The following is a 26,304-nucleotide window of genomic DNA, read 5'->3' as shown; positions in this document are numbered from 1 at the left end:
GGGAGAGGGTTAAGACGATTACTTACGTATTTGTTGACATTAACTTGGACGGTCAACATGGACACGGAGCATTTTGATTTGTGTTCTGGAATGTTGCCGTACGCAATCGATGATAACAAATACCCTGCGTACGACTTGCCCGAGCAAAACACAGTTCGAAAGAGGTTATGGTAGCACATAGACTTTACAGACCGCCATCTGTTGCTACGACATTCAAGTTATACCGTACACATTCTCTAGTTCAGATTGAACGCCTTGATTAATAGGCAACTTCTCTGACATAAAAGCTGAAACTCGCTTCAAATCGCTGACTCACAACAGTGACGTCATAACACACTTTGAAATGAACACCCAGTACATGTACAGTCTTAGAAAAGGTTTTGTCGCACAGATACTTTATAAGTCCCAGAAAGGAGGCAGTGTGCTTGATCAGAGGACCTGGTTCACAAGTGAAGGACTAGTTCAGGTAATAAAATTAGTTTTATTTCGTTGTATGTCTGATTATGCGTCCTGCCTCCTTTCTGAGACATCTAAAGTATCTGTGCGACAAACCTTTTTCTAAGACTGTACATATACAACCGAGACACAGGATATGCAAGAAATAGATAAGATGGTATCTGAGAACAGGACAGGTTACTGAAGCTTACGTTATACCAGAAGAAAACGAGAATGGTCTTTATTAAATTCCAACATTAAAAACACAATGAATTTGGTCCATTCTCACTTACATTCATATTCATTCAATAGTGGCAGAAGATAAAGAATGGGTATACAGTAATTTGGTTTCAGAAGAACAAGCAATGTCCGACACAGATATTTTGGGCAGCAGGAAAATGGATACAAATTTCAATAAAATTTACACGCACCAAAACAATGAAATTTGAGTATTATCATTTACCAGGTGGCACTAACTTCTGCTGTGATCTGGAAAGTGGTTTGAAACAGTGGCAATCAATAATACACAAATTTAATGTACAGTATGTATACTGCCATTATAATAAAAATCTTTTTAGGATTAATAATTTTCTGGATTTGCTTCTTCTTCTTCTGGGAAGGCAGAGTCTTTTATTAATATAATTGACCAGAGATCTTTATTACAAATTTTATAGTATTTACTCGTAACCAATTTACGGTTAAACAATGTAAACATTTAGGTTAACATACCAGTAAATGGTTATTAAAATACCAGCAATTGAAATGTTAGACAATGTAGACAATCATATAAGAATTTCTCATTGTTAAGAGCAATGGCTGTCATTGGGCTGTGGTCCACTGTCTCTCCACATCTGTAGTTCTGACATCACTTGCAACTTTCAAACAAGACATAACCTACACACTTTTCTCTTTAGCAAGAGATTCATGTGAAATACAAATTTAAGGAGTGCTCTTATTTTTTAATGAATATTTTTGCTTAAGCAGTTAGTTTAACTTTTCTCATAATAATTGGAAGGACTACACTCCTGCCTGTTGTCCTTAATGACTAGCCACCACTAGTTTGAAACTTAGAACTTTGACCAACCATGTTTATGTGTTCAAAGTTCAAGTGAAGTACAATGAAAATATTTTCTTTTTTAGTAGAAAAAGAGGAACTCAGAGTAGAACATAAGTGAACAGACAAAATTAAATTTCATCAACGCAGTGAATACAATTCAATCACATTATTTCAAGAATGGTTGCCATGGTTCAGATGACACAAGGCCGCGAGATGGTTGAGTCAAAGCATGCTTCGAAAACTGCATTCTGCCAATCATTTTATGTGTATAGTTCTGTGAGATCTCAACCAATCCAGACATTTGAAGTGTTGATCTAAAGAGCGTGATGATATCACCTAAATAAACGCGAGAAAAAAATGATTCAGGATAATTCGAGTCTCAACTTTCAAAAAGTTGTCGTGAAAATTCGTGAAATTTCAAAATGCTTTGAAATTCAAAAGATGAGAGAATGTAAAGGTGAAAACGAGAACAATAGGAGAAAAGGGGATCTCAAGACGAATAAAAAATCCAAAGATTATTTCTGCGGAGTATGAGATGACTGAGAGGATGCAAGCAAATGCTGATGCACATGAGCTTCATGGACTCTGTGGCTGTAGAACATTGTATTCGTCTATAGGCCTAAGTCTAATTTGTAAGTATACTCTGTAAACCACATCTTTAATCTGGAAGCATAGCGGTACTCTATAAAACACTCATTCATTAATTCAAAAACGAAACAAATTCAAAAGATTTCTTTCGCCAATTTCGCCTAGAACTGTCCTTGCTGACAGACATAGTTCTACATCCATAAACTCTCCAGCTCACTTGACTAGTAAGCCATTTTTTTTAAGTGGGGAAGTAGAGGAGGAAGCTTGTGCCAGAAAGTAGAAGATTTATAAATTTTAATTCATACAGTAACGATTATTAGTAAGAGACACGAAACCCAAATCAGAACCTGGAGACTGGACTAATACTGTTGGTCATTTGGCTCTGTGTGTCGCTTTATCAGTGGTCAATATTGTTCTATTGTCCTTGATGTCAAGTGGTTACTGTGGTACCATTAGATCTGAAGTTCAGGAGTTACAAACCTGGCAAAGGGCAATATTTTTAACAATAGTAATTATTAATGAAGAGAAGTAAAGCAGAAACTTTCTCATCATAGATACACAGCCAGTAAAACACACCTATTTCTTAGCAAGAAAGCTCCAGGCAAGATCATCTGACAGCTTCTTCATTACCGAATTTTCTACTTTACAAATAGATGTATCTGCAGTCCTGTGTAATTACACAGTTCTCTGGTATCAGAGCTAGAATTATAGTAAAAGGAAGGTAGAAGATCCTAGCACTGAAATGAGAGAGAATGTAAAATCGTGGGAACTTGTGCATGGTGCAGAACTGGATGTATATCCAGGGGTATGCAAGAAAGTGAAAATACCATACATGAAATTAATAGTAAAATAAAATGTTGATAATAATTGATTAAATGGCGATCTCACTCGTGTTAATTGTGTAAACATGTGCGGCTTACAGCTGTTTCGGTGTTTCTTCACACCATCCTCAGAGCCTACTAGATCTCGGCGTCATCTCGAACTTCGCTGCCTGTTGTGTGGGTGCGTTCGATTGTTGAAAAGTGTTGAAATGTGGTGTGTGTGTGTTCTGAAATTGATCTGTGTGTTGAGAATTTGATCAGGGTGTGTTTTGGTGTGTCTGTATATTTCGTATTGTTCTATTGTGTTGAGTTTTTGGTTTTTGGGTTGAAAGTGTACGATTTCCATGTCTCTATTTATGTTATTGTATGTGTGGTTAGCATTAGTTATGTGTTCGGCATATGTAGATGTATTGTGTCCTCTGGTTATTGCTTTAATGTGTTCTTTGTATCGAGTTTGGAATAATCTGCCTGTCTGTCCAATGTAGAAACTGTCGCAACTATTGCATGTGAGTTTGTATACGCCTGTGTGGTTGTATTTATTTGTTTGTGTGTTGAGATGTCTTTGTAGTGTGTTTTCTGTTCTGTATGCTATGTTGTATTTCTGTTTTCTGAGTGAGGATTCGATCTTGTGTGTGTTTTTGTTTTCATATGTTAGTGTGATGTATTTCTTGTGTTCTTGTGTTTGTGTTGTGTTTTGTGTGTTTTTGTGTTTGTTGAGTTATTGTTTTGTCTTCCCTATGATGTTGGGTTGTAACCATTTTCTTGTGCTATGTATTTGATTGTGTTCACTTCTTCATTGTAGTGTTGTTGGCTCATGGGTATGTTGAGTAATCTGTGTACCATTGTCCTGAATGCAGCATGTTTGTGTTGTGTGAGGTGATTAGATGTGTTATGTATGTGTGTGGTGGTGGTGGTTGGTTTTCATCGCCATTTAATCAATTATTTATATTCAAATGTTAAAAGTAGTGTACGAAAGATTTAACGTGTAAAATGTTGGAAATATCATCTGAAGTCAAATGCAATCAAATTTAATCTAATCTCATCTAATTAACTTCATTACTGTTCATCCAGACACATCATTCGAATGGGTAATGTAATTCACATTTCATGAGACCCAGCCTTTAATTCCAACTGCAGATAGGTTTCTTCAACATGCTTTCTTCTCCTCTGCAATAATTTCACGTTTTCTTCAAAACCATCAAAATCTGCATTATTAATCCAGAAAAGTAAATGTGAAACTACTGCACCATGTCATTTTCCAAACAGCCCAATTATATGTGACTCCTATAATGAAATATATTGTAGGATCATTGAAACAATGTCTAATTCATTAGACTACAGCGCAGTTGGAAAGCCACAGTACTGTTTATCAATGGAATGGATAAGATGTTTACAAAACTTTGTCACAGTAATACACAAAGTAATTCCATCATGTGTTGCATGAAGCTGTATGAAAATCACAGTAACTTTGATTAATTTCTAACATTTTTTTGAGTGAGACTGTGACAAGTATTACGATCTTATATGACAATCACCAAATCTAATTTGTTTCATAATGTTGCTTAAAAAAGCATCAACATTATTTATACAGAATGATTAAAAAATCTGGTGACATAGACAAACTCCGTTATTAGTGTAGATAGCGAAAAATGAAAAGAGGGGGAAATTGTTGGAAATATGTAATTTTCAATCTAATGTGCTTGAATTTTCAATGTATAGTAAGTCATTGAGACTGTGCACTAGTATGACACATTTGGCAGTCTCAATGCTACCAAATTAATGGTTTTTCCGCTAGTTATATCGAATTTTAGATACGCAGTATATAGGGTAAATTACAAAATGATAATTAGGAGTGTTGCCAATACAAGTTCAGGGAAAAGTACCAAACAAAAATGAAATTCCCTTTAATTCTTATGCTATTAATGTAAAAAAATGTTTCTTTCCACTATGAGAAGTTAAATAACTACTAAACTCTGCATGTCAACTACAAACAATACGTATCTAAAATCTGGTAGAACTAGCAGAAAAGTCACTAATTTGGCAGCATTGGAACTGGCCGGTGTCATACTAGTGTACAGCTGCAACGGTGTATTCTACATTGAAAATTCAAGCACATGAGATTGAAAACTACATATTTCCAACAACTTCCCTCTTTTTCCATTTTTTGCTATCTGCATTAGTAAAGGACTTTGTCCAACCGCACTTTTGAATCACCCTGTATTAATACCAATATATTGATATTACGTATTTTTAAACAGGTTTGTAAAGAAAACTGTTTTATAACAATGTCACATGCATTCGTATTGCACACCTCCATGCAAAATGAAGAATTCATCCAAATCAGGATTATGCATCACTAATAGGGATTAAAAATAATTTGGATTCATATGGGTTTCACATTCTTGCTCAGGATAGGGACCAATGGCGGGCTTATGTGAGGGCAGCAATGAACCTCCGGGTTCCTTAAAAGCCAGTAAGTAAGCAAGTAAGTATGGGTTTCACATTGAAAGTAAAGTTTACAAAGCTAAAAATGAGTAAATAACAGCAACAGTATTGCTAGTAGTAAATGCTTCCTAATAGAAGTAGACATGTACTCTTTCTTTAGAAGTCAAATTACATGAAGAACAAATACGTCAATTTGACTTTAATGAAAGTTCTTTTAATCTACAATAATTAAACACGAACATATTAAAGAATTCAAATAGAGGATTTTGCATTGATTTCGTAACATACAAACAATGCATTTGTACATATGTATACAAGTCTGAGATCAAGAATTTTTGTTGGTTCAAATTCTGGACACCACAAATAAAATAATAATAATAATAATAATAATAATAATAATAATAATAGAAGTCATTAGCATAAACCTCTTGACATAATATGTTGAATATTTAAAAATGGATGTAACATCCAAGTAACTGGACACATCATAACACAGTCTAAAAACCAAACATGGCTAGATACCTATTAACATACAGGCAACAAATGCCTTACACTAAGTTAAAATGTTGCACATATTAAACATTTACAAATAAGAATAACAAAATCAGTCTATTTTCGGTGAAAATTAACTTGATTTGTTACAATTTCAATCCCTGAAGATATAGCATGTGTGACTTGTGAAATATGTGTTCCAAAATATTGTCTTTGGCACAGGGTGCAGCTTATGGGAAGAATGGGGTTGGGTCAGGAGGTGTAATAGGATTCGGTTTGTACTTCAACCTAAAGTACCACGTCTTCTTGATCTGTGTTGTTAACAATACAAGTATATGCTATGGCACAGCAATCACATGAAGCAAAATTAAAGTGAAAATAAAACAAGACTGAAAGGGAGGGATGGTTTCGGAAATGAGGTTAACATTTACACATTCATGCTTCAGTATAAATGCGAAATATACTGTTCTTCCATATACAATATGTAGTGCACATTAAAGATAAGACTCAAAATGAGCTATTTGGTTATTTGAGATTTTCCATTATGTAATGCATCTCGTTCAATTTACTTCATTTTTTCTTTCATTTCATGATTTTGCCAGATCGTCTCTTTTTAACAATTTGTTGATTGCTGAAGACACACATACTAAATTAATAAGGAAATAAATTATTACCCATAACACAATGAAACCTTGCTAATTCAGACAGCTTTTCTTTTTTACACAGGATACTTGGAGATCAATATTCCAAACATCGAAGGTAGAAGTGATTGCAAAGAGTGAAAAATGTGGTGATAAATTCAAATTAACTAGCATAAGATTAAGTTAGATACTAGAACATTAACTTCATTTCTGCACTGTAATCTGAAGTACGAGGGGATCCAGGAAATAACGACCATTCGCGCATACCCGCCGCGCAGCTGACTCCCCTTCCTTGTTTGAAGGTCAACTGGCTTCCTTAACATGTGTTCTCATAATGTTGTGAGTACTGGTTGCAACAAGTCGCCATTGTGCATTTTGTGTTACTTCAAAATGAACGACGTGATTGATAATCCCGCCGACTGTGAGGTGAGGAATGTGATTCGATTTTTGAATGCCCGACATTTGAAACCTGCAGAAATTTACCGGCAATTGAAAGAAGTGTATGGTGATACTGTAATGAATGAAAGAAATGTGAGAAAATGGTGCGAAATGTTCAACAATGGGCGAACAAATGTCCACGATGAAACTCGACCCAGACGCCCATCACTCATCACAGAAGACCTGAAGACTAAAGTGAACGACAGAATCTTGCAAGACAGGCGCACATCACTCAATGAATTGCATATTGCCTTTCCTGACATTTCTCGTTCTTTGCTTGGTGAAATTGTGTCGCAACATCTTGGCTACCACAAAATCTGTGCCCGCCCGCACATTGCTGCTTCAACTCGAGAATTGCTGGATCAATTCGGTTGGGAAATCTTTGATCATCCGCCCTATAGTCCAGACCTTGCTCCTAGCGATTTTCGCCTTTTCACTAAGCTGAAAGACTTTCTGGGTGGTACGCGTTTTGGAAGTGATGAAGAGTTGAAGAAGACAGTAAACACCTGGCTTAATGAACTGGCGGCAGAGGAGTATAACACGGGAATTCTAAAGCTAGTGAACAGATATGACAAATGTTTAAATGTAGGTGGTGATTATGTAGAGAAGTAAAGGAAGCTTCAGTTATGTAACAGACTTTGTTTTTTTCAAATATATTTTTTTTAATTATTACAACAAAACGGTCGTTATTTCCTGGATCCCCCTTGTATTACAAATTTTAACATGCCTTAAAAGAAATGAGTCATGAGGTATACCCTTTGACATGAATTAAGTCCCACCTTGGAATAGCTTGGGTTGTGTTTACATGCTGCGTTTTACCTGGAGAGATTCGAAGCCCAGTCTTTGTAACAAGAAGAAAAAGCTCTATTGCTAAATCATGAAAACTTTGTAGGCAATATGTCGCTTTGTGACATACAGATACATCACTGCTACGACTTGATTTCAACCTCAGACCTCGATGCTAAATATTTCCCTGTGTGCATCATGTGCTAACCTGAACAACACTTACATATTCACGCTGCAGGAGAGTGACCATTTTCTGTGTCAAAGAGTGTACATGAAAAAACAGCAGCGCGAACAACACTTACCTCTTTCTTTAAATCACAATCTGAAATTCCAAAGCTAGTATTTTCTGTGTAATAATGGACTTGAGCTAAATAACTTTGAACTCATTCTTCTTTTAAAGTAATGTTTTGTGTTCCATATACTTGTAAAATAGAATGATTAAACAATAAGTTCGTAATTAAGCAACAATACAATACCATTATTATTTTTAATTGTCAAAATATTCCTGTTTAAGTAAATTCTCTATAATTTGTATTTTCACTAATTCAGATTGGACTTTCCTCCAATTAGTCCAAATTAGTGAGGTTCTACTGTATTCGAAATATAATGAACTAACATTTCACACGTACATTTGCACTGCCATTACTTTTTATTTTTCAACTATAAATGAAAAAAAAGAAAATACTTCAGGAAGTGAAATTCTTTTCTTTAGTCGAAACTGCTGAAGTAATGAATATTTCTCCATCTGGAGGCTTCCAAAATAGTTAAATATATTTTTTTAATTAATTGATTAACTAGCAGACTTACTCGTGTTAATTATGAAAATTTGTGCGGCTTACAGCTGTTTCAGTGCTTCACGCACCATCCTCAGAGCCTACTAGATCTCGGCGTCATCTCGAACTTCTCTGCCTGTTATGTGGGTGTGTTTGATTGTTGAAAGTGTTGAAGAGTGGAGTCAAATAGTGTGTGTGTGTACTGAAATTGATCTGTGTTGAGAATTTGATCGGGGTGTGTTTTAGTGTGTTTGTATATTTTGTATTGTTCTAGTGTGTTGAGTTTTTCGTTCTTGAGTTGTATGTGTAGTATTTCCACAGTCTATTATATACAGTCGCGAAGCTTGAGGTGTTTTTTTGCAAATCTCGTGATAAAGCGCTCCAAGCGGTTAGCAACTAGAAACAATAGACTGTCCATGGTCGACTTTGGACTGTGTCGTATTTCTATTGAGTGCTAGCTCGTATTTCACATTGATGCTTGTGAAATGTTCGTTATTGGTTATAATGAAAATGTTAATGGCTAAAATATAATAATTGGAATAATAATATGGGACAAGGAGGAGACGTTTGTAGTGCTATAAATTGTAGCAACAGTAAGAGAAAGTGGCCAGAGTTATCCTTTTTCCGATTTCCGAAAGATTCAGAAAGGTTCCTGGGTTTCCACAAGAATGCTGTGCAAAAACAAAACTGTTAATTTGAAGTTCTTTGTGACTGTTAGAATAAATTATATCCTTAAATTTCACAATGAAATGTTTCAGTCTAACCGAAAAGACATTAGATACCGGTTAAAGTTCTGTCACTTAGGCTGCTAAATTTCCAGAGAAATAAAGGTTAGGTCTCCTTTTTTTTTCAGAGGATATATTTTTAATTGTAGCTATTAATTTTGTTATTATTTTTATGTGTTATTTTACTAAAGACGTAGAAAAATTAAGTTTGATTTAATGAAATTTATTGATCACGTTTTATTTTCAATTCTGGTGGGATTATTATTGCTTAGGCCTACTTTTTTCTTCAAAGGAATGTTTTTAATTATAGCTGTTAATTTTGTTGTTATTTTTATTTGTTGCTTTACTAGAGACGTAGAAAAAGTCTGTTACAATAAAATTTATTGATCACGTTTTATTTCCAATTCTGGTGTGATTATTATTGCTTAACCTCATCCCACTTTGTTAACTACGTAAGCCTACACTACAAGTACTGGTACACGTAAGTTACTCCATTAATTCATATTTCCATTATTATTGTTGTAAAGAGAAATGCAAATCAATATTTATTGGTTTCATAGTTAATTATCGCTATGATCTTGAATGAGTGAAGCTATTATAGTAAATTTCAGTTCGTTTTGCACAAACAAAAATTATATTAAGTTATTTCTTGCAGGTATCTTCGAGTTTATGGTGGAATTTAATATACTTCATTAAAATAATAAATTAACTTTATGCATTTAATATTTCAATAATGGAAGGAAGGTGTTAATTTTTCCAAAAGAACACGACAACGAAAGTGTAACATATTTTGTCGGCTGCTAGGAAAGAGATCTACGATGATGAGGCGATAGTAGCGATCCTAGTGGTGGGCAACTACCCATGTTTGCATTTTTACTACATATTGAGCTTCGCGACTGTATATAGTAGACTGTGGTATTTCCATGTCCGCATTTATGTTATTGTATGTATGGTTTGCATTGGTTATGTGATTGGCATATGTAGATGTATTGTGTCCTCTGGTTATTGCTTTAATGTGTTCTTTGTAGCGTGTTTGGAATGATATGCCTGTCTAATTCATATTTCCAATTTTGAGTTACTTATAGATTTTGGTAGCAGAATAGAATTATTACTTAACATAGTATCACATAAGGTATAAAATTAAATTTGTGATAATCTCTTATTCGCCTGTGTATAAATTCGACTGCACTAATTTCATATTTAGTGGAAATTAACAACGTAAGAGAATATCAATTCTTTCTCCCCTCCATTCAATGCATAATATTCATGAAGGTCACATGTCTATTATGAAAGATCCAAACACACTTCAATCAATTAACGACCTCTCACCAAAAGAACCATAGTTTGATATCTAACAGAGAAACTGATGACACAAAAAGCTAGAAGTTGCTTTGGTTTCCCTTGCCATTCCCATTCGGCTTCTGTCCTTTACTCCATATCATTATCTCATAGCCTTCTTTTTTCTTTTTGGAGGAGGGCCCGCAGACAAGCACCACAGTCTTTGGCTTATTGTGCAACCTCCTTATGTTGGAATGATTGTTGAAGTCTTTAGGATCGCTTCTTTCAAGCGTATGATTCACTGCATGGTGTCATTGTATCGATTCAGCCATAGCATCGAATTCTGACTGGAGACCTGATCCTCCGCCTTCCTGTGATGTTATTCTGCTGCCTCTTTAGACTGATTGCATCTGTTCGCAATTCATGTGCCTGAATCTGCTGCAACTCAATCAGAAGAACATGTCACCATTGATTCCACAACTCACCAAGGCATCATCTATCCAAGGGAACTACATTCCCTCCATCACTTGCAGTCTGCTTATTAAAGTCCCTGAGGCTTCGCTGGATATGTGCAGCTCCCGCAGACAGATGCTGCCTATAGGCAGATCCTGGAACCACGTCCGCCATGCCCTTCTGCTCAACCTGTAAACTATTGAGAAGGTTAATGGAAATGATACTAATGACGGCGAAATGAGTCCGAGGTCCAATGTCAAAAGTTACCAAGCAATTCTGCTTCGAGTGGTTGAGGAAAAACCTCAGAAAAACTCTAACCAGGTAAAGGCTGGTTCACAATAAACCGGGAACGAGAACCAGAATGAAAACGAGAAGCAGAGGACGTGAATATGAAAATGTTTGATTCCCAATAAACCGAGAACGCAGATGACTATGCATATCGATATGTATGTCAATAATGATATGTAAAGTCGATATTACGCATTCTGATGTTATTTGTGTATGATTGACGAATGGCATTCTCTCATGAGTACAAGGCAGCCAACATAAACACAGGTTAACCAACTTCGAAATTTCAACTGAAACATTTCATTAGGTACGGTATACTATAAATATGCCCATGCATCTTTATTATCACAACCTATTTTAAGTCTACCATAACGTAAAATAATTAGAGAAGAAACATTTGTAATAGAATAAAAATGAACACAACAGTAGTTATTGAATTGAAGCGTGAATATGTAGTGTGTATTACAATCAATACAGTAATAAAATATGATTCGCTTCCGATCGGTGTTCAAAGATTCAGCTATTGAAAGCCACGTATTCTCCTTCATTTTCTCATCTTTATATGAGGTACACCACTTATTGTAAATGTGAGGATTTCAATATTAGAATCTCATCGAATAAAACTTGTTCCATGATGCACAGCACAGAACAAAATAATGCATAGGTTATGTCATGGTCTTCTTCCTACAAAATATACGACGACAAAATAGCTTTTAGATGGCAATAGAATGAATCTAGTGGGCTGTGATCAGAAACGTGAACGCCAAAGTTGAAACTTGGCCAACTCTCTGTTCCCGATCTCGGGCTCCAGCAAGCTTTTCGTTAATTGTTAATGCTCACATCTAAATGTATACATTTTAACAATTTTACCGTTTTCGTTTTCGTTCCGACTCTCGTTTCCGGTTTATTGTGAACCAGCCTTAACTTGTCCCAACTAGGATTTGAACCCGGGCCCACTCGTTTCACGACCAAGAAGGCTAATTATTACTCCACAGCAATGGACATATCTCATAGCTACTAAACAGCCTCGGTAATATAAGAGGCATGGTAAAGATGATTTTGTTTGTTATGTACAATATAACTCTTTTCACTTCAATGTTAGAATTTAGATGACAGAAGAATTCAGAAATTTTACATCTCATGACAGAATATAGACTGATCAATAATCTTAATTCGTAATTTATTTTTACTGTTGCTAAGAAATACGTCAGTTTTTAAAGAACAAAGACTGTCCAATGTTCATAATGTAACTGAAATTTGTTCACAAATATAAATCAACAAGCAATTTAGAAGAATTACATCCAGTATATGGCGAGATGAGCTGGACCGCTCTTTGTCATGAGGCAATTGAGCCAAGAGATAATGTAGAATGGTGGCCAGTTCCTTTCCCCCTCCATTGCAAGCATTGCTGACTAGTAGCATAGTTCACTAATCGAACTCGAGGTAGGCTATATGCAACAATTTTATTGTTCTTCCTCTGACACAATATTGTCAAGTGAAATGTACAGCCTGATAATAGATGTATCAACAAGAACATTAATCAGAAGTTAATACTGAATATATGACAAGAAAATTGAAGGAAGAATATAAGACATGGAATTAAAGATGAACATGGAAAGAACAAAATACATGGTAATTGGTGATCAATCAAAAGATTTAGTTTTTGAAGATGGACATATAAAAATAAAAATTAAATGCGATGAGTACACATATTTGGGAATAAAAATTACAATATCATGTTTCCACTTACAGCATAGATGGGCATCGTGCCTCACTTGAGAATTAGTGCCTCACTGACCTTCACAGAGCTTATCACTCTGAGTGACATCATCTTCACAGTCCCCGTTCCTCCCTCACGTAGCTGCTAGGTGTGGGCAGGTTCTATATCAGTTTCATAAGCAATATCAGTGGTGGCATAATGGCATTATCAAAGCAGTGTGTACGCATTAGAAAATGATTATTTCATGAGAAATGGGAGGAAGAGTTTTTTTGCTGTTTAGAAGGGGAGAACATACGATGCATGTTATGCTCGAAAATCCTATTAGGCATTAATAAATTTAATACACAACGACATTACTCCTTATGTCATAAAGAACATGCTGAATTAGAAGGTAAGACAAATTAAATGATAATTTTTCGTACTACTCCAAAGAAAATTTATGATCTTAACATTTGCATAGTATACTAAATACGACATTATACCTTAAAAGGTACGAGGAATTAAATTTGTTTGTACGTATTATTTCCAAAAGAAATTTATAAAAAAAAATATCAAATGTGCGTAGAAAACGATATATGATTTTCTGAAATTATTTTAGGTCGAGAACGTGCAAATCTATTGAGTAATCTTGATAAACGCCAGAATATTCAAGAAAATAAACGCAGACAAACGTGATGGAATATTATTGGCTAGTTACGCAATTTCTCGCCTGTGATTTAAATCAATTCAATGATGGAGAAATAGTAAAGAGATTTATGATTAATGCTGTCACGTTAAGCAAGCACTTTCCTAATAATTTGCCACTGACCGCCTTAGCAATTACGATAAGGTGAAGCAGGTCACAGCAGTTTATATTTCTCATCCTACTCTGCAGTTTCCTCTCCTAATAAACGAACTATTTCAAATCGAGTGCCTCACGAAACTGAAAATTGTACCCATGTATGACGAAACTGAAAATTGTACCCATGTATGACTTACAGTATTCCATACATACCAGTATATGTATACAATTAGAGCAAGTTTCAAATACTGTGTAAATAATTAAATGAACATTAATTGCTGTACACAGAGCTTGTCTTATGTCCTTTCAGGAAAATAATCTTATTTATAACAGCAACATTACTATTGATATGTTTATTCAAGCATGATTCAGCAAAAATGGTAATTCAGTACTTGATTTGCAAGAAAATATGAATTGTTATCACCGACGTATCATTATTTTCAATGGAGATTGGAAAGATTTTCCTAGATGAAACAATATCAAGTAAAACAGAAGCAACAGTTTCATATAAAATGATACAGCAACTCACTTCACATGATATAAAAATTCAGCTAGCCATCTTCCATAAGTATATCTGTTATGTAACTAGTAAATCTGTATGCTACCATACTGCAACAGTATCAATATCAAATCAATGAAAATAAACTTTGAGAGAATTCATTTAAGGTGTAAGGTGAAAGGCAGGGAAAGAACAAGTAAGTGCACTATTTTGTATAAAGATTTGTAATAATTAGTAGGTAATCGAAGTTTACAGATGTAATTGAAACGAGAAATAGATGGCAGATGATACCTCAAATTTTAATACTGTCACTACTGTCCACATACTGTATGTTTTTTTCATACAGCATTTTTTTTTTTTTTTGCATATTCTTGTTACACGACAAAAAATATCTTCATGCAACAGCATATCTTTTTCCACTTCAACTTCTAGACGAGATAGGAAAGACAGGAAAGAAGCTGAAAAGGGAAGAGAGATATTTAGATGTTCATGAAGAATATGCTAAATGTCAGTATTGATTTCCTGAAGAACTAATGCAATAGTAGTTTCAAATCTACTCGATTTTGTTAACACATACAAAAATAAAATGAAGTCTTCTACTGCATTTTGTGAAAAGCAAATTAATAATTTAATATTTTCTGAATAATTTCAAGGGAAAAATTGTTCCGGAGCCGGGTATCGATCCCGGGACCTCTGGTTGAACGTACCAGCGCTCTACCACTGAGCTACCCGGGAACTCCACCCGACACCATCTCAACTTTTCCCTTTATAGCCACACAACTCGCATGGGCTGACGAAACGCCAGAGACCCACAACGAGTGCACACAATCTCTGTGTGACTTGGAATTGTGGTTTTCTGTTAACGTACACAGTAACGTATATATATATATATATACTTTTCCCTTTATATCCACACAACTCGCGTGGGCTGACGAAACGCCAGAGACCCACAACGAGTGCACACAATCTCTGTGTGACTTGGAATTGTGGTTTTCTGTTAACGTACACAGTAACGTGTATATATATATATATATAACGTATATATATATACACGAGATTGTGTGCACTCGTTGTGGGTCTCTGGCGTTTCGTCAGCCCACGCGAGTTGTGTGGATATAAAGGGAAAAGTTGAGACGGTGTCAGGTGGAGCTCCCAGGTAGCTCAGTGGTAGAGCACTGGTACGTTCAACCAGAGGTCCCGGGATCGATACCCGGCCCCGGAACAATTTTTCCCTTGAAATTATTCAAATCTGCTTTACAGGGAGCTTCACCTGAAAGACTAGATTTGCTTAATATTTTCTGTTTGTAATAAAGACTGAAATTTAAATAAAACTCATATGATTTAATAAACCCGTAATTCCTTCCCTCCAAACATCTATAGTACTTGTTAGTGGTAGGAATGTTAATAAAGCTACTTTTATTAATGCTTCATGTACTAGTGCTGTGCATAGAAGTATAATGTTTCAATTTGAATACATTTAAATTTAAAACGTCTAACTTGAAATTATGTGTCATCACTATAAACACCTCTCGATTTCGTAAAAATGGAGGTAAAATCACGAATACAATATCAGAAAATTACATAAAATGTATTATCAATAATCTATTACATACGAAAAGCTGTACTTTTCATTCTTAGCATGAAATGAACATGTTTTCATGCTGAGGACCGATTTTGAAAATGTATAATTATATTTAAGAATAACAAAAAATTTCAAAAATGAAAAGAGACCTTCCAAGTAACTGTACCAATTTTGAAGCTTTTATGCAAAGTAAATTAAATATCAAATGAATTCAGATATTTTTTTACAATGAACATAGAGAAGTAACTTCCAAATGGATCGTATTCTAGGAACATATCTCAATTAAGTCTATGTTAGGCAAAAATCAACTATAATTTCAATGGCAACAGTATGTATTAAACATAGATAGGTACAGATTTCATAGTAAGTAATGATTTGTATCTTACAGATCTACAGGGATTTATGAAGTTCAGTAGTGGTACCGGTATTGTTCACATCGTAGATCTATCTCCATACCATTATGTAATCTTTGTGTGTGCATATACACATGTAAATAAGTCATACACATTTATTCGAGATGAAGAGCAAGCAGCATTCTCAAAGAATACTCCATAAAAGATCCGTTTTAGTAACTTATTACAGTAATGACAACATAGTTTTACATTCATCGTGTACTGTATCTTCCTTCTCTCCTGTTATTTTCATATGATACAAATTTTCGTAATTAAATATGATACAAGCAGAAGGCAGAGAGGAAGCAGAGATGGCACATTGTGGAGATGTTGAAGAAACGTACAACTTTACAACCAGTGACTTGTCATGAGCAATGGCCTTGTTATGTATGTAGAAGAGAAATGGTACTGAAGGATCAATTACGTTGTTAAATCCACAAAAAAAGTTTTTTTTTTTTCTGTTTTTCATTTGCTTTCAAACTAATTCAGAAATTAATTTAAATAAATACATAAACACGAGTATTCTTCATAGAAAGTGTCATGTGTAAGTACACCATTGTACCGTTTTGAATATATTTAGAATATATTTTTGACATGTAAATAGTACTTCGCTGGAAACTCCGTCCTCTCAAATATAACAAGACTTTAAACACAGCGTATGTCATATGACATGTCTCGAGCAAGAGCTCTTTTATATTCAACATACTTTATAAAATGTTACATTTAGGAACTATTTAAATGACTACAAATCCGAGGACTAAATGTATAATCAGCTTCCAACAAATTGTTAAAACATGAAGTGAATGACTGGCACATGCTATACACTAAAACTGCAAAACAAATAATAAATCATGTTTCTTCACAGTAAAAATTATGACTTGACCTGAAAATACCTTGTATTCTTCTATCACTATAAGTTAAATAAAAGAATGTCTAGGATTTCCATGGCACTGTGCAATGATAATGCAGGTTAAAATACCATACATATCTATGCTATTTAAAAATATAAACTTAACCACAATGTCTGATCTGATAATTATTTGTAACGAATCTAAGTATGGGTTTATCCTTTTTAATTTATTGGCTTGTTGCATATTATCATGTTCTCATATTATTGTGCTAGTAAAATGAACAATAATGAAATTCTGACGCATCTTACACTGTGGTAACAGTATACTATGATCCACATTTCCTACCCAAATGTTCTTCTCTCTTGAGAAGTATAACCAGAATAAGGATATTTAGAAACTATGAACCTTAAGCTGATCATTCTCATGGTTCTGAAAGGCGAAGATTATAACTGTAAGATTAGAGGAAAACTAATTTGACTCTACAAAGTCTGTCACACATCCTCAAGTATGACGTGTCACAGATAAGGAATCCAGTAATGGGCATGAAAATTAAATCTAAAATAAAATTACTTACTTTAAATTTCTATTTAACATTTGGCAATTAAGCTAGTCTTACATTCTTCATTAACATCTGTGACTGTAGTCATACTTACAGATGAGTCACATCTGGGAAACAGGAACTATTATATGCACTTTCATGTAAATTGCCTACCATGAAAACCAATTAATTATGTTTTTGCGGATTTATTACATACATGAATTATTCAAAATCCTTTTAGACATTTAATAAATATTCGTATCAGAGATATTTACATTTGATGAGTTTTTTGGTTTTCACACACATGCTATATACTGCCTTACTGAATGAACACTTCTTTCACATGGTATTTTCTCTTTTCTTTTCCAGTTTCTGGTTCAGTTCAGAGATTGTGGTTATTCTTAACTAAGCCAATTTTACGGACTTTTCGTCGAAGTATTACTGACCTTAAATAATTTAAGAGTGATGAGAATAAAAAAATTAAATACACCCAAAATTAATCAGTGTCAGCAGTACTCTTGAAAACAATAGACTATTTATGTAAACGTATATAAGATGACATGCATAATTTAAATTATCTTTTTCAGTTATATGTATATTACCAACAAGAAAGCCGATTTATTTCCTTTTAAAAAGGACCACGAATTATGCATACGGAATAACACGTTCATTTTGCAGCACAAAAAAAAAAAACACTAAGCCATGTGGCTTACTCTCTCACATACACACTTGCACACAAACTTGCATTCCTACTGGTCCGCAGAGGCAGCGGCAACCTCTTCTTTCACTTCTCCAGTAGAGGTCACAACAGACTTTGCTAGGACAGCGTCCTTGAGTGATAGTACTTGTAGTACTTGTGGCTCGTTGCCCATTGCTACCACCTGATGCGTTGTTCCCATCAGTTGGGGTGTTACAGTGATGGTGTCCACAGTTTCTGAACCGTTCGTTGGTTCCACTTTTGGGATTTGTACCATTGGTGTCACAACCTGGAACAGGCGATCTTCTCCCTAAGATACGCCAAAGCAAAGGAAGCTTACATATAAGAAATTGAAGAACAAAGAACCTGTAACACTTAACATTTTGTAGAAAATTAAATTTGAATTCTCTTCATTACGTGCTTCCTATTAAATTTAATCACAACTTCTACTTACAGTAACATACAATTATATATACTGTAGATGTAGCTACATGCTTGTTAGAAAGCCATCTGAGAAGAAAGGTTACATCTTAGATGTCACAGACTGGTTTGAAACATATTCTAACCAACCACAAGAAGTACACAAGGAGAAAAGAGGAATTTACATCCACACTGTGAACTTTTACAAATGCAGTTATGAACTTGATGACATTGAGGTTATAGGACGAGCCCTATGTGGTCGGGGCATCATACTACAGTTTACTGCATAAATGCTCCATTTCAGGCTGTGCAACAAATTTTTTAGAAAATCTGCAATTAAGGCCATAAAAGGTTCCATTTCAATCCTTAAGAACCACTTGTATAACAACAGCATTTATTGAACTTCTGATTCCTTTAATTTCTTCCTTCTTTTTCACTCTTCTGTAAAACATTTTCTTTAAATATTTCACCCTTTGATAAAAACGTTATTTCTTTGAAAACTGATTTTTTTCCTCCCTTTTTGCACAAATATTTTTGCATTTTCACCTAAATTCCAAATATTGTAACAACATACTGGTGTGCCTAGTATTCTTTATCATATAAGCAATCTCTATGTAGGGGAAGTTCATAAAATATCTAATGTGTGATACTGCAATTGATTACAGTGATTATCTATGATGTGAAATATATATGGTAGGTATGTATAATAATGATAACAAATAAACAAGTAATAAAACTGGTTAAAAAAATAAAACAATCTTTATATGTGATCGAAATATTTGATTCTTCTTCTTCTTCTTCTTCTTCTTCTTCTTCTTCTTCTTCTTCTTCTTCTTCTTCATGACTTAGTCATAATATGCCTGTTCTGGTTTCATAGTTAAAAGAAAACATTTCGCCATCTTTTAATTGGACGTCCTATTCTCATCTTTCCATTTGGTTTGTAATAGAGGAGCTGAAATGGTAGACGATGTGGTTCCATTCTTCCTTCATGTTGTTTCCATCTATTTCTATATTGTTGTGTAATGTCATTCAGACCATTTAGTTTCAATTCATTTCAGATTTTGATTTGTGACTCTTCTTCTTTCAACTCTGATTATTATTAAATTACAAATTTCTTACAATTATTCAGAATGTCAATAGTTATCTCTGTCTTTCATTACTGTCTTTATTTTTTCTGCACTTATGCAAGTTTTAGAAATTAAAAATGTGTTTTATGTGTAGTCATAAATTCACTATCATTATTAATGGTTAATCATTGATTCCAATACCATTAAATAGTTTGCTCTATGATTATATTAATAGCAATGTGGCATCATTTGAAGCTAGTTATCAATGAAGTACCAGTACACCAACTGTATTCAATAAAATTAGGTAGTAACACTCCACTGTATCTTTATTCTTATACAGGTATATGAAAAATCAAATTCATAGCCCTGCCACATATTACTTTCCTTTCCCATACAATCTTGAGACTCATTTGGGCATCCAATGGCGCCAGTGTTTCACACAAAAAAAAACTTTGAACTCCTAAAAGCACTTTTAACTAAGCCACAGAAGGGTTCTTTTTGATTATTCTATTTTCTTTTTCTATCATAAGCATGTTCACAGGTTTTGGTTTTATGCAGACTACTATAATTTGTTGTTATTGACAGTTAAAAGAAAAATATTTTTTTTAAGTTCCTAGAAATGGCAGGAATGTAAAACATAAGGCACAGATATGTTACAGGCTTCATCAATGCAGAATTCAGCACGGGGAGATGACTGCTAATGTATTCCATCCTCCTATCTACCACTATTTGTTTTTATTGTTTGTTCATTATATTTTTATTTTCATTTCTCTCTCCCTTTAAGAACAAGATCTTCGGGGCGTCTGCTGAAATGATGGAGTGAGACTATAACACGTCACCAGGCTTATACGTGATAGGAGGAAGAAGAATAATTATTCTCTCTCTCCGTGAAAAATAATCTGTCTTCTTCTCAGAGGATTGGAGTTGCTTTCTTGTATCCAGTGTGAACCTGATAAAAGCATCTCTCGTTTCCACCACAAACTGTATTCTAGCACTGCTGACTATCTTCACCAGTCTCTCAACTGATTATAAAGGGTGCGGCAAAACATCCTCCCTAATTTTAAGTTTAAATAAAAAACAGATGTATCAAAATAAGGAAACTTTATTAATATGAATGGTATCTTAACAGTGGGAATTTTTAATTTTTTTGAATAATGTGTCTCTCAAGTAGTATCCTTTACTATTAATTCATTGTTGAATGTGACTTCGGAAATTCTGAATCACTCTAACTAGCATTTCTTGAGGAATAAGACCAATTTCTTCCTGTATTGAATTTCATAGGTCTGGCAAAGTCCTCGGCCGATGTTTGAACACCTCAGCCTTAAGTTGCCCCCATAGATAAAAATTGCAGGGTGCAAGGTCTGGTGATCGTGCTGGCCAGGCGACATCGCTACGCGAAGAAATTAAGCGTCCGGGAAACATCTGAGCAGCGACAACAGAATTACCACTTACCAGAAACGATACCACAGCGTAAGCACTTTCTTCACCAGTCCACGGCATAGTTGGAATTCGTTACAGATTGCAGTTTGCACTAATTGAATGTCAATTCCGTGTATTCAATGTCCTATTCAATTCTTGTTGTTTTGTGCATGACATTTGATATCGCTATAGCAACGCATGTAAACCTAAATTTCCCACTGTTTAGATACAATTCATATTAATACAATTTCCTTAGTTTGATCCATCTGTTTTTATTTAAACTTAAAATTAGGGAGGATGCTTTGCCGCACCCTTTATGTGGCATGGGAAAGAAGGAATTTTTTTTTCAGCAAATTCCTGACCATAAACCGTACTATACAAATCTTCAGTACATACTGTAAATGACTGAGGTTCTCATATAATGAATTTCATACAAGGAAAAACAGAATATGAGTTCTTACTGCTCATTTGGTCCTGAATTTTATTGAACATTATTACATACCACGTTTTTTTCTTATCTTATTATACTGGTATTTTCTATTCATCTGTATTTATTTAATTATCTATATTAATTGTATTAACCTAGCCTGCCTCTCTTCAGTAAATAAACTGCACAATTGCACTACATTTAATTCTTCCTCACTCTTTTTATGTTTCAAGGTATGTTTTCCACGTCTGTCACTGGAGGAGGGGAGTATTTCAGTAGTGAGTGGCATTTTATTTTAAATTACACGTTTAACAAATTTCTTATGTTTATTCAATATGAAGAGAAAACGAATGTTTGCATACAGGTATCCTCTGACCATCTAATCATGGGTAATATTCCTTTAATTTTTTAACCATTTTTCTTTCTAGGTCTAATGATTTTAATTTTTTCATTGGTAACATGTTTGCAATAAATGCAACCCTTTTATCATGAATACCAAGTCCCCAGTATTATGAAAAAGTATTTTTTTCTATATCAATTTTCACAACCATAACATACTAATTAATTTTTCAGGAATTTGGTGTATCAAATCTAGTACAAATTTATAAACAAACTGTTGATTTACTTCCATAAAAATCAAAATAAATTTAAATTTGATCTTCATGAATACTGTACGAGACAAAACTATGGTTTCTTTCTGAACACCCTCAAATGCCATATAACTGCTGGCTTAAAACACAGCAGAAATTTTGGACCCAGAATATACTACTAGGTTCAAAAAGTTCCCGGAATTTTACTACAATTTTTCGTATTAATATATAACAAGGGATATTATACATTTGTTTTGTTGGTAACATTCATGATGTCATTTCCTTAAAGTTTGTTGATAATGGCAATTATTGGTTTTGAGTTGTAGGCAATTGTTTATCATAGTGTTTTGTTTGTTCGTCGCATTTTGTAATTATGTCCACAGAGCAAAGTACAAACATCAAGTTCTGTGTTTTGCTGGGGACATGATCAGTATGGCTGATGAAGATGGTGATTCTTAAACAAAATGAAACTGGTGCTACTTGTACGACCCAGTCCCTAAACGATAGTCATCTGAGTGGAAATCGAAAACATCTCCTCGGAAGCAAAAATTTCCTAGGGACACTTCCAAAGGCAAAGTTATTTTAAATGTTATGTTTTATTTAACGACGCTCGCAACTGCAGAGGTTATATCAGCATCGCCGGATGTGCCGGAATTTTGTCCCGCAGGAGTTCTTTTACATGCCAGTAAATCTACTGACATGAGCCTGTCGCATTTAAGCACACTTAAAGCAAAGTTATGTTGGAAGTTTTCTTCGACTCTCAGGGTCTCATGCACCATGAGTTCATTCCAGAAGATCGTACTGTAACGAAATAATTGTACGTAGAAACCCTCCGTCGCCTCTGGGACGCAGTGAGAAGGAAACGTCCAGAAAAGTGGGTAGAAAACAACTGGTTCCTTATGCATGACAATGCACCTGCTCATCGCGCAATTATTGTAAAGAATTTTCTTGCCAGGCACAACATAACTGCTTTGGATCACCCACCATACTCTCCTGATCTCTCACCACCTGATTACTTTCTGTTTCCCCGTCTGAAAAGTCATCTGAAAGGACGGAGATTCAATGCTGAAGAGGTTATCGCAAACGCGACGAGAGCACTAAGACGGGTTTCACAAAATGGCTTCCAGGCCTGCTTCCAGGAACTCTACACGCGTTGGCAAAAGTGTGTTGTTGCGGAAGGCAACTATTTTGAAGGGATTGGTGTAGAATAGTGTTTAAGGTACGTTGTTTCTATAATGCTAGCAAATTCCGGGAACTTTTTGAACCTAGTATGTATAATGCATTAATTAGAGCTTACTGTGAACTAAGTACACTTAACACACGTAGATTTAGGAAACAAATTAAATTAATTATTTAGTTGTTTTCTCTTTTCTAAGCTAATTGAGTTTAAAATTAAAGTTTAATACACATGTAATTTTGTAGTTCTTATATTTGTATATATTATTACATGCTGTTTTTATTTTACTCCATATTAATGCTATTGTACTGAATGAACACTCTTCAATTTCGTAAAATATTTTGTATAACTAAACTGAAATGCATCTGAGCACAAGTTTCTGCTCTTTCGGGCTGCAATGCCTAATGTAGCTGAAACCTAATGTATTAAATAAATAAATTTGGATTTGGAATTGGTTTCATTTTCCTAGTATGTACTTCCTTTCCATTAATTTTAACATTTTATAAGCATTGCTTTTGCCCAAGGATGTTGCAAAGAAGTGGCTTCAGCATTGCCATTGCGTGTAGAAGAAAGCCCAATTTCAACTTTCGGAACCATTATGGGAGATTTTTATAACAGTGTCTTTTTTTCCTTGTCTTATATATTAATTCCTCCAGACTGCTTTCAATTTCTGATCATGGGGTATACGTTTTGTCATGATTGCTGTCATTATTGTAATCCATAAGATCTGACAGTAAAGATCTTGGGCTGTTTTGTGATATTTCATCAGGTGTTTTTCTCGAATAATATAATATCTGGCAATTTTTCCCAGTTTGACTGATGACTATGACAGTACTTAATTATCATCACAGTATTCACCTATAACAAAATTAAATTTTGTAGGAATTCAGTATATTCAATAGCCTTCATGTGTGTAATGTTATTGTTATGACAAGTGAAATTCGAAGAAAATTTTATTGTAATAACCATTAAGCAAAAAAACAACCCATACAGAACCAGTTGTATGTACTAGATAAATATCAATCACTAAAATCATGACTTTAATTTGATTGTTATCTACAGAACAAATCAATAGTCTATTTTATATTAAAAATATAAATATCCACAGAAAATACTCCTATTAAAAACATTTACATACCTTTGTCAATGTGAGCTTGCTTCTTACTAGAAGAACCATTTTCTTTCTATGACAAAGCATCTTCCAACACTTTTAATAACCCGTTAATGTTATTCTTTCATATTCTAGAATGTACCAACATTGGAAATATGAAACTTACAAGCTTCCTCATTAATACAGTGTTGGCACCTGTTAGTTTAAATACAGGGGCATAAAAATCTTAAGTGATCAACATAACATTTCTCCAGTACATCATAATAGTGATGATACTGTATTCCACCCAGACGAAGTCCATAATGCCAAATAAAAACTGAAGTTTTCCTTTTAATAGCTTATCACAAACTGGCAATTTGAAAAAAAAAAAAAAAAAAAGTTACTTAAGACCTGCTGACCATGTATCGGAAGAATTATGAAAATAAAAAAATTAATACAAATTTTACTTTACACCTAATTTTTAGACCTCCTGCAGCTTGGTAAAAAATGTAATTAGAGACCTGTTTTTTACTGCTTCTAGTAAAGACTACAAGGCAACTTTTGGAGAGATCTCAGTTTAATGTGTAGTATGATCACAAGCTTGGCACAGCATGGTTGCTCAAAGAGTCTGCCATGTATGTCAGTGTAAAAAATCGGCCAAATATGGATGCAGTGTGACCATTACCTTAAGGTTCATTTTTGCCATGCAAAAGCAGTAATAGCCTTTAAGAAAGGCTAACCTTAATATCAAATCCTTCATTTTCTAGGTCAGGGATTATGCATCTGAATAATAATGCAGCCAGAGAGTCGATCTGATTGACAACAGCGGAAGTAAGGAAGATAGTTTGTGTACATAAAATGTTCTAAAGCTTAGATACATTTTACGCAATTTCATATGAAGGGTCCAGGGGAAAAACCTGCTAAGTCACATTTTACTGTTTTTACAGGAGATCAAGTTAAAAGTTTCAAGGTCCATTACATTCTATGGTCTGTGAGGTATCATTCTTCAAATAGTTCTGGCTTAATCAAGTTTTTACTCTGTACAATTAAACCACAGAAATCTCTACTGCCTGAGGTATTACATGGCATCCAAAACAAAAAATTGATAATTTTGTACTTAGCAGGTTTTTCCCCTGGACCCTTCATATGTAATTGACGAAATTTCGAGACATAAATATTCGAGGAAAGAGTAAAGTAGATAGCATCAAACAGTCAAACATCCACATATACAAGAATGTTTGTATTTGTTTTTCCATGGAAATATATGGAGATGATGATCGAGCTGTGAGTTTATCCAATTAAATTAAACATGTTTCAATAATATTACTTTTAATAAAAATTCTGTTCTGAAATAACCTTCATCATTAATCATGAAATGAACATTATTCAATAAAGACCACACTCATCTCACATAAGTGTACCACAACAAATGAGAAGGAAGAATTAGTAGGAAAAATGTAATTTGTATTGCAAACACTTACCTTGTTTGGTATTCAAGCTGACATATTATGAGGTCCTTCACGTTCATCTATGAATTATTTCTGGTGTTCAATCTAATTTCATAAGTCAAGATTATAGGAAAACGGACTGTTCTCTTGCTCCAAAAGAAATGTAATATATGAATATTACTAGGTAACATTGTATCAAAATTTCTCCTAAAATTTCTTCCAGAAGTTTGGATTTTCGTCTGAAAATCTTGAAAATCGTGAAATATAAAGTATTCCATGGCCAAATTATTTTTAAACAATGCTGTATCAACTACTAGGTTATTTAGAGTTGATGGAATTGGTGATAACGAGATAGTATTTGGTGAGATGTGATTACCTGACATTTG

General features: G+C 34.3%; 1 protein-coding gene across 13 annotated transcripts in view; it reads right to left on the bottom strand.

Annotated features, from left to right (window-relative positions):
* Nucleotides 1-660: 660 nt before the first annotated feature.
* ewg (DNA-binding protein Ewg) overlaps nt 661-26,304 on the bottom strand; it is an 86,586-nt gene continuing 60,942 nt past the window's right edge. For 11 of the 13 annotated variants that reach the window (XM_069844195.1, XM_069844197.1, XM_069844194.1 and 8 more), the window contains one exon: nt 661-18,590. In XM_069844195.1, the coding sequence (XP_069700296.1) occupies nt 18,333-18,590 (258 nt within the window). In that variant the 3' untranslated portion in view covers nt 661-18,332. The remainder of the gene's footprint in view (nt 18,591-26,304) is intronic. The other 2 variants (XM_069844200.1, XM_069844205.1) reach the window with 1 other exon arrangement.

This window comes from Periplaneta americana, chromosome 13 (assembly GCF_040183065.1).
Source record: "Periplaneta americana isolate PAMFEO1 chromosome 13, P.americana_PAMFEO1_priV1, whole genome shotgun sequence".
NCBI lineage: Eukaryota > Metazoa > Arthropoda > Insecta > Blattodea > Blattidae > Periplaneta > Periplaneta americana.
Note: the sequence above shows the minus strand (reverse complement) of the source record. Positions and strands in the feature narration are given on the sequence as shown.